Raw genomic sequence first — 8127 nt, 5'->3', positions numbered from 1 at the left:
GAGCTGTGAGGATCCACATAGGACCCTAGGCCAATAAGTTACTTCCAGAGGGCTGGGACACTATGCCCCTCATCAGCCCTAACACCCTCAAAGCTGGCAGCATCTGGCTGTAGGGATCATAGACTTAGAAGAAATTTCTATAGCTCCAAGTAAAATCATCCCTCTTCCTTAGCATGACTACAGCTAAAAGCCCGTATGCATGTGTTTACAGTTCACTCTTGGCTCTAGGAAGGCCTGGGGTTACACAGGGGGACATATCTTCAGTATTTCTGGCAAGAGCCTCCCAAAGGGACCCAGTAAACAAACCCAAGTTCTGTCCCCACAGTAGGTTTGCTCCCTTGGGTTACAGAGTATTTGCCAAGACTAAGCTACTTAAGGAGGCCAGGCTGGCTGGGAATGTGGGAAAGGCTGAGTAGCCAGTTCCCTCTGCCAAGGGGATGGAAAGGTTTGTCAGCAGGCATCATCCTTGAGCCCAGGCCCTACCAGTCTAGCCCCAGGAGTTAATAATCAGCCTGTATATGGTCTTTCCCTCTCAGCTGGATAGGCCTCAATAGTATCCTGAACCTGAAGGTTCAATGTTCATAGGTCTGAAGAGGGAAGAACTGAATCACGCACAGATGAGAAGCTGGTATTCCTAGGCTTTGGGCAGCATGATAGGAGCAGAAAATGGGCTCGCCCAGCTGTCTGGAAGAGACAGTGTTTAAGAAACTGCCACCTGGCTGGGAAGGTGGCTCAGCATGAGGCTCTGGGTTTGATTCCTCAGTACCACATAAGCAGAAAAGGCCAGAAGTGGCAAGTGATAGAGCACTAGTCTTGAGCTGAAGAGCTGAGGAACAGTGCCCAGGCCCAGAGTTCAGGCCCTATGACCAACCCAAAAAAAAAAAAAAAATCAAAACAACAACAAAAACTGCCACCAGCCAGAGAGGATTCTGAACCTGGCTTTATCTTTTCAGGGACCATAAACTGCCAAAAAGTCAGTGTAGACAAGGCTGCAGGAAGTATAGGCTTTGAGGGCCATGGCCCCACAGGGTCTTAGATTCTTAGAAGCATCTAATATGGCAGGGAGAGGTAAACCTAAGCCTCTACTGGCTTCATTCTGAGCAGCACCACTGTGTCCTGTTTTTTTGTGTTTTGTTGTTGGTTGTGGGGCTTGAACTCTGGACCTGGGTGCTGTCCTTCAGCTCTTCAGTTCAAGGTGAATGTTCTACCACTTAAGCCATAGTGCCACTTGCGGTTTTCTGGTGGTTAATTGGACAGTCTCTTGCCCAGGCTGGCTTTAAACCACAATCTCAGATCTCAGCCTCCTGAGTAGCTAGGATTACAGACGTGAGCCACTGGTGCCCAGCTTGTGGCCTGCTTTTAAAAAATAGAATAGGCTACAGCACAATTCAACTCTCCTAAGAAGACAATGAAACTTAGAAGAGAGTCTACAGTGATATAGGTCAGCACCAGGTCTCCATGCATCTCAGTGCCCTAAAAGCACCTACATTATCCTTTGTGACTTTTCAAAAGTCCAGATAGGGCACTGAATATCCCCTCACCACATCCTGTTCTCCCCTTCACCTTCAGTTAGTATTCATGACCAATGACTAAATGACACCTTCCCAATGCTGGGGCCACAGGCATCTTCTTTATTGGTGTTTTTTAGGCACTGGTACAGAGGGCTAGGGCTTTAGGGAAAGGTGGCAGTCTCAGAGATAGCAGGGATGAAGGGGTGATCTGGCATTAAAAAAAGAGTCCGTGGGAAAGGCTCCTGTGTCGAGGTGTTCAGGGTGGTACAGGGCATGACATGCACTTCTCAGCCAAAGACGCTCTTCGCAGGTCCAGCTTTGGGCTTCTCAAAAACTGTCTCAGTGCCTGTGCGGTTGCGGCTGAATACTGATGGGGCAGCTGAGCCAGCTTGCTCTGTGTGGGTAAGAGGTATAGAAGACACTGTCAAATCTGTCCTGTTCTGGCTTCTTTGGAGGTAAGGCCCCAAGTACTAGGGCAATCCCACCTAGACTGTGGAGTTCTGGACTCAGAAAAGAACCCCTGACATCCCCCCCCCCCCCCCCCCCCCCCGCCAAACACCACCAGCAGATTACCTGTGTCCCAAACCCCATCTCATGTGGAAGACACTTACCACATTCCTGCATGACCTGGTAGGTCTTGGACTTGATCTGCTGGTTCTTGGCCAGGTTCCCTCGGGCCCCCTTCAGATCCTCCTCTTTTACAGGAGGACGTTTCTTCTTAATGGGGGCTTCTGGAATGCCAGCCTTGGGGAATCCAGAGCCTTATATTACAACCCAAGGCTTCAAGGTAGCCGTTCTACCTTCATGCCTTAGCTGACACTCTTCCTCTTGGCTCATTGGGCCAATTCTAGGCCCATTCCTCTTCCAGGCCTTCCTGACAACATTCTAACTCTGAGCCTCAGACCTCTTGATCTGACCTGTACATTTGCCCTTCTCCTAAAGTCTAGGGAATGGGTTGGGGGAGTGTTGGGGGGGGGGACGACAGTGAACACGCTAAGACTTGGATAAGTTTAGAGTAGACACAATGGGGAAAGGGACTGGTCTGAGGCTGAGCTGCCTTACAGAATCTGTTAAAAAACTGGTTGGATGCCGCTGGCTCATGTCTGTAATCCTAGCTACTCAGGAGGCTGAGATTGGAGGATTGCAGTTCAAAGCCAGCCTGGGCAGCAAAGTCTGTGAAATTCTTACTTCCAATAAACCACCAGAAAATGGGAAGTGGTACTGTGGCTTGGTAAGAGTGCTAGCCTTGAGCTGAAGAGCCGAGGGACAGTGCCCAGGCCCAGAGTTCAAGCCCCATGACCGACCAACCCCTCCCCCAAGAAAAACCTCCCACCTCATCACTGGGTGCCTAGGAGTCCCTTAGGACTTGTATTTTTAGTGTTTGGGAGGGGAATGGATAGACAATTTAGATGCCCATAAAGTTAGTCCCAACTTGGCACTCACCCATAGAGCAGGCGGTTAAGGTAACCCCTTGGCAGGCTAATCTGTTGGTCCCTCCAGTACTGGGATAGCCAGACCAGAGCTTAGCCTATCCTCAACCCCAGGCACCTGTGTGTCTGAGGTCTTATTCCTTTCTAAGCCTTGAGAGCAGGTGCAGGGATTTCCTACCTCAGCCTGGGCTAGGCTCCTCAGGCAATAGTTCCCCATCCCCAGGCACATCCTGCTGGGATACAGGGGACAGAACTGTGCACCTAGAGGCACAGCCTCGTGTATACAAATATACATTCACACTGCACAGCCTCAGAGATCACAACTACAGTAAGTTATACAGTTCCATCATATACAAGGGCACAAGAAGAGTGATATAAGTACCAGACATTAAAGCCGACCTCTCCTAAGAAGCCAGGAAATAACAAGGCTTGAAGCAGTACAGGGATCCATCAGGGTGACTGGGTGTCCTGGAGCTCAGCCTTCTAGGAGCTGCCTCCTGTTTATGCTTGGATCTTAGCCCAAGACAGATGCCAAAGATGACAGAATCCAGGCTCCCACCCCTAATCCCTTGGCCCCAACCTGGACTATGTTGGACCCTCCTACCTGGGACATGTTGAGCGCTGAGCAAGAACTGGCTCTCCACAGGCACTTCTCTGGAAGGCAGTAGCAGAGGGAAGAGATCTGAAGAGATCCGAGTGGAGCTCAGCCCTCTGGAGCTTATATAGTCTGCTTGGCAGTCCTAGGAAGTCACTCCTCCTCCTCCAACAGGCTCCCTGATGATTCATATCCACACAGTCTGTTGTCCACACAGTTTATTCTTGGAGATGATGGGGCAGCAGCCCTTGTGAAAGCAGACAGCTGAGGAGACCCTGCACCGTTGGAAACAGCTGTTCTATCTGGAAGTGGGAGGCTCTGGCACTGCTGGTAACTGGCTGTGTGTTTATGAATGTGGGTCCTGGAATGTGACAGTCTGAGCTAACAATCTGCACAGGCCCATCTGAATGAGTATGTATGTATGTGTGTGTGTGGGGAGAGGCCTGTACCTGAGGGAAGGGAAGTTTTGAGGCAGTTGGTTGCTCTTTTTTCTACCCATCCTTATGGATTTCAGTGGGAAAACTTTCTATCTAAGTAGCAGGGCAGAAACTGTGCCTGTCAAATGGAAGCACTTCCTCATGGTAAGCTCCCTAGGCTGTAGCAGTAGACTCAGAGTAAGAGGTCGCCATTGGTTCATAGGTGAAGAAACTAAGGTTGAGGGCTGAGGGGAGCCAAGGGAGCTGTTTATCTTATTTTTGCTGATGTCCTCATCCTTTATGAAGCAATACCAGGATAAGGAGCCCAGGAAGGACTGGAAGGAGACGATACATACTTGTGAGAGCCCTAAGGAAAACCTCTGCCTGAAATAGGTCATGGAGAGTGAGAGTTCTAGAGCCCAAGGGCAATTTAAATGCTGCAGCAGGGCAAGTGAAGCCACTCCAGATACTGGTCTGTGGAGAGAAGAAGCCCAAAGGGACTCCTGGAAGGTTGCCTAGCTGTCCCCTCTGGGAGCTCCCAACATCCTTTCCTTTGCAGGAGAAATTCCTGTATGTCACATGACAAGATCCTAAACTTGAGGTGTGTGTGGCGGGGGAGGGATGGGAAGGTGGGAGTGGATGTGAATAGGAAGTCAGAGTTGTCTCCATAAGATCAGACATACCTCAACTCCTTCCCAGTTTGTGATGGAGTTTATTTTAATCCTTGTCAGTTCTAGGCACATGGAATTCAGTCAAGCACTGATAATCTGGTTATCCCAAATGCCAGTCTGTGGCTGGCATAGCTCAAAGCTCATCCCAGTCCCTCCTCTGGTCCTGGTCCCAGTGAGCACTGCCAGGACTGGGTGGAGATAGGTGCTGATCTAGGAATACCCTGGACTCAGAGGGGCCAGGAGGAGGTGAAGGGCAGGCCAGGCCTTGAGCAGGCCTTTCCATTGTGCTAGGGGGGTTACTGCAAGAGGTCCTTGCAACTTCAGCACTACCTACTGCTGGTTCTGCTCACCTGTGTGGCCTTGAGGACAAGAATGTGGATGTTTACTTCTTACTCTATTTCCCAACAACTTATTCCTTGGGAGGAAACTGGCTTAATTTTTTTTCTTAGTAAGGAAGTGGAAATGGCCAGAGTACATTTGGCTTCTTTCCTTGGCAATCTGGTTTCACTGCTAACATGAGGTGATACAAGGTTCATTCTCACTCCGCTTCCTGTTCTCTCACTGGGCAATATTTTTCCCCCTACTAAGCTTTTCCACTCCAGAGAACATACAACCAATGACCACAAAAGTGATGTTTTCTTTAAAAAAAAAACTGTAGTAAGATGTGAAACTTTATTGTAAACCATTTTACAATGTAGGTACATCGGTCTTCCCTTTCATTTAAAAAAATGTGTTGCCGTGATGCATAATACTCCCACTGACAAACATCCCCACTTGGATGGAAGCTAATGTGGGCATGGTTTTGCTCACACAACTTGCTTCTAATAAACTCCATGGAAAGAGAAATCAAATGTAAACCAACCAAACCAACCAATGAGTTAACCAACCAGCCAACCTTCCCACCCACCCGGAACTCAAGATGCTCAAAGCAAGTCAGATCACAAGTTCCTCACTGAACACAAAGACCCTCAAGGATTACCAACATCTCACAAGGACCCCTCAGGACACCTATTTTAGCTTAGCTGGAAAAAAGAAAGCCAATGAATTGCAGTCTGGAGGACTGTCCTGAAGCAGTCTTCAAATGAGGATTCTAGACTCAGCCTACAGTCTATACTATTGAAGGAAAGTTACAACTTGCATTTGAGACACTGTACATTTTCCCTGAAGAAAGAGGCATAAGAGGTGACATTATCTCCTAACACTTGTTGTGATGGAGGGCATGAGTTAAAGGTTGAGGCAGGAGGGCCACCAGTGTGCTTAGAAGGTGAGGCACCCATGGACCTTCACCTCACACATCTTCAGGCTGAACAGACTGAGAAGCCATTGCCCCCTTGACATTGTCCATGTCCTACTGAGAGTTGAAGGAATGAAAACTATCATCTCTTCCTATCAAATAAAAGCTCATTTGACTCATTAGTTTATTTTTACTGATAATAAGAAATTCCTTTATGACCTTGTTTTTCAAGTTTCTACCATGAGTGCCTTGGCCAAGGTCCAGACTTCGAAAAATCAAATTGACAGCATATAATAGTATTCATTCTGTCATTTTTCAAGCATAGTGCTGCTTGACATTGGCCAGTGAAGGGCTGTACCTCATAAGGCACTGTGGAGCAGGTGGTGAGGAAACTCATCCCAGGGAGGAAAGACAGTTCAGGAGAAAGCCCTGACCACAGTTCTCTACATCCACTCTCATGGGACAGTGATCACCAGAGGCTCTCCCAGGGATGTGTATGTATAACCATCCACACAGAAAGGTAAGGCAAAACATGTGATGGATGCCAAACTGCCCAAACCTGCAAACCAGGAGCCCACTGGTTTGATCAGACATCTGTTAGAATTCCATTCTTATTGCACCAACTAATTAGATGCAGTTCAGAGACTAAAGCCTATTTATTGAAGATCACAAAAACCCACAGGAGAATACCTGTGTTCACTGTCCTCCAAGCCACTGCTCAGCAGGAGTTGGGATGAGCCTGAAGATGCGGTCATCTGAAACCTATACAATCTGGAGTTGCCATGCTTCACAGTGTGGATCCCTTATTTCTATTCCTGGTTTAGAGACACAAAGAGTCTCTAAAGTGAAAGCCCTGACTCTGAAAGTGAAGTGAAGCCCTGACTCTGAGCTCCAGGAAGGTGTCAACAAAGGTGGCAGAAACAGCTATGTTACAGGTTGGCCAATGTATAATGGAACAGAAAGGGAGAACAAGCACTGCACCAGCAAAGCCACCAGGAACTGTCTCTCCAGACATGCCAGTCCTCTTCCCAAATACAACTTAGTAAGGTCTCACTAGAGATGGGGTGGGGATAGGACAGCCATAGGATAATAGTAGGTAGAGGGAAGAACTGAGAACTGGAGTAATGCAGGCCCCAGACAGATGCCATCTTACTAGCTGAGTGGCAGAGGATAGTCCCAAGTGCCTCATCTAACCACTTGGCTCACACAGAAGCATATCCAGACCCATGCTTAAGTAAAACATATTTTTACATAGGGCTTAAAAAGAGGGCTCTGATTAGAGTAATCTCCCTGTATACTAGTCTCATTTAAAGCCTGGGTCATCTCACTTCTAGCTAGCACTGTAGCAAAGCACTTTTCTGTTCCTAAATGTCCATGGCTGCTTCTTGGCTTGAACAAACAGTGGGCAGTTCCACCTTGTTGCTTCTATAGCAGGGACAGTTGCAGGGTTGCCCTGTTCCACCCTAAAGCAAACTAAGAGTACCAGTGGCCATATTGAGGAGTGGATGTCAACACCCAAGGGGGAGAGTGGGAGCACAGTCTAGAAGCACTTCATGTTCTTGTGAATTGAGACAGCTGGCTCTCTTGCCTCTTCAGCTACCTCGCAGCTTTGAGTGTGTGAAAGCAAGCTCATCTAGCCAAATGGATGTTCTTCAGTTGTTGTACAAGCAAGCAGATGGCAGCAGGTGACAGGTAGGGCAGAGGCTGGCTCTGTAGCTCCCACAATGGAGGCAAAGAGGTTGAGACTATGAAGAGAGACAGGGAATAAGCAAGGGTAGCCTGGTGGTTGTGATTCCTTGCTACACAAAGATCTAACTCCTGAACTCCTTTCTCAGTCACCTGTAACCAAGGTCTATAATCTGCCAGCAGAAATGCCAATGAGCTCATGGGCCCTAGAAGAAGCCTTCCTGATCCACACACTGGGGCACCCAGATCACCTTCAGAAAAGCTGCCTCATGCTCATGCTTCACCTTCACACATCACTAGCCTTCTATTTCCAGATAAAGGCTACCATTTATCATTTATCCCTCCTACAGGATCATTTACCTCATCTTATTACCAGACATTACTTAACAACAGTGCCAACAAAAAAACTCCTGACTTTTTCCTCTCTCCAGCTCATACCCCATTAAAGGCAAACAAATCCACTTCTTTGGGGTTTAAAAAGTTTTTAAATACAATAGTATAAAAATATAACTTAAAAGTATAAAAGTCAATAGCATACGGAAGACTTAAAAATCTGTTTTGCCCATTAGTGCGTAGGTATTTTG

General features: G+C 47.7%; 1 protein-coding gene across 2 annotated transcripts in view; it reads right to left on the bottom strand.

Annotated features, from left to right (window-relative positions):
* Positions 1-1608: 1608 nt before the first annotated feature.
* Mustn1 (musculoskeletal, embryonic nuclear protein 1) overlaps positions 1609-8127 on the bottom strand; it is a 48662-nt gene continuing 42143 nt past the window's right edge. Inside the window, exons 1-3 of one of the 2 annotated variants that reach the window (XM_070018539.1) lie at positions 3546-3677; positions 2123-2255; positions 1609-1905 (exon numbers count right to left, since the gene is read on the bottom strand). In XM_070018539.1, the coding sequence (XP_069874640.1) occupies positions 1799-1905; positions 2123-2255; positions 3546-3554 (249 nt within the window). In that variant the 5' untranslated portion in view covers positions 3555-3677 and the 3' untranslated portion in view covers positions 1609-1798. Of the gene's footprint in view, positions 1906-2122; positions 2256-3545; positions 3678-8127 lie in introns of those variants that run through there. The other variant, XM_070018540.1, reaches the window with a different exon arrangement.

The sequence above is a fragment of the Dipodomys merriami genome, unplaced genomic scaffold, assembly GCF_024711535.1.
Source record: "Dipodomys merriami isolate MVZ:Mamm:240054 unplaced genomic scaffold, mDipMer1.0.p SCAF_13, whole genome shotgun sequence".
In the NCBI taxonomy this organism is placed as follows: Eukaryota; Metazoa; Chordata; class Mammalia; order Rodentia; family Heteromyidae; genus Dipodomys; species Dipodomys merriami.
Note: the sequence above shows the minus strand (reverse complement) of the source record. Positions and strands in the feature narration are given on the sequence as shown.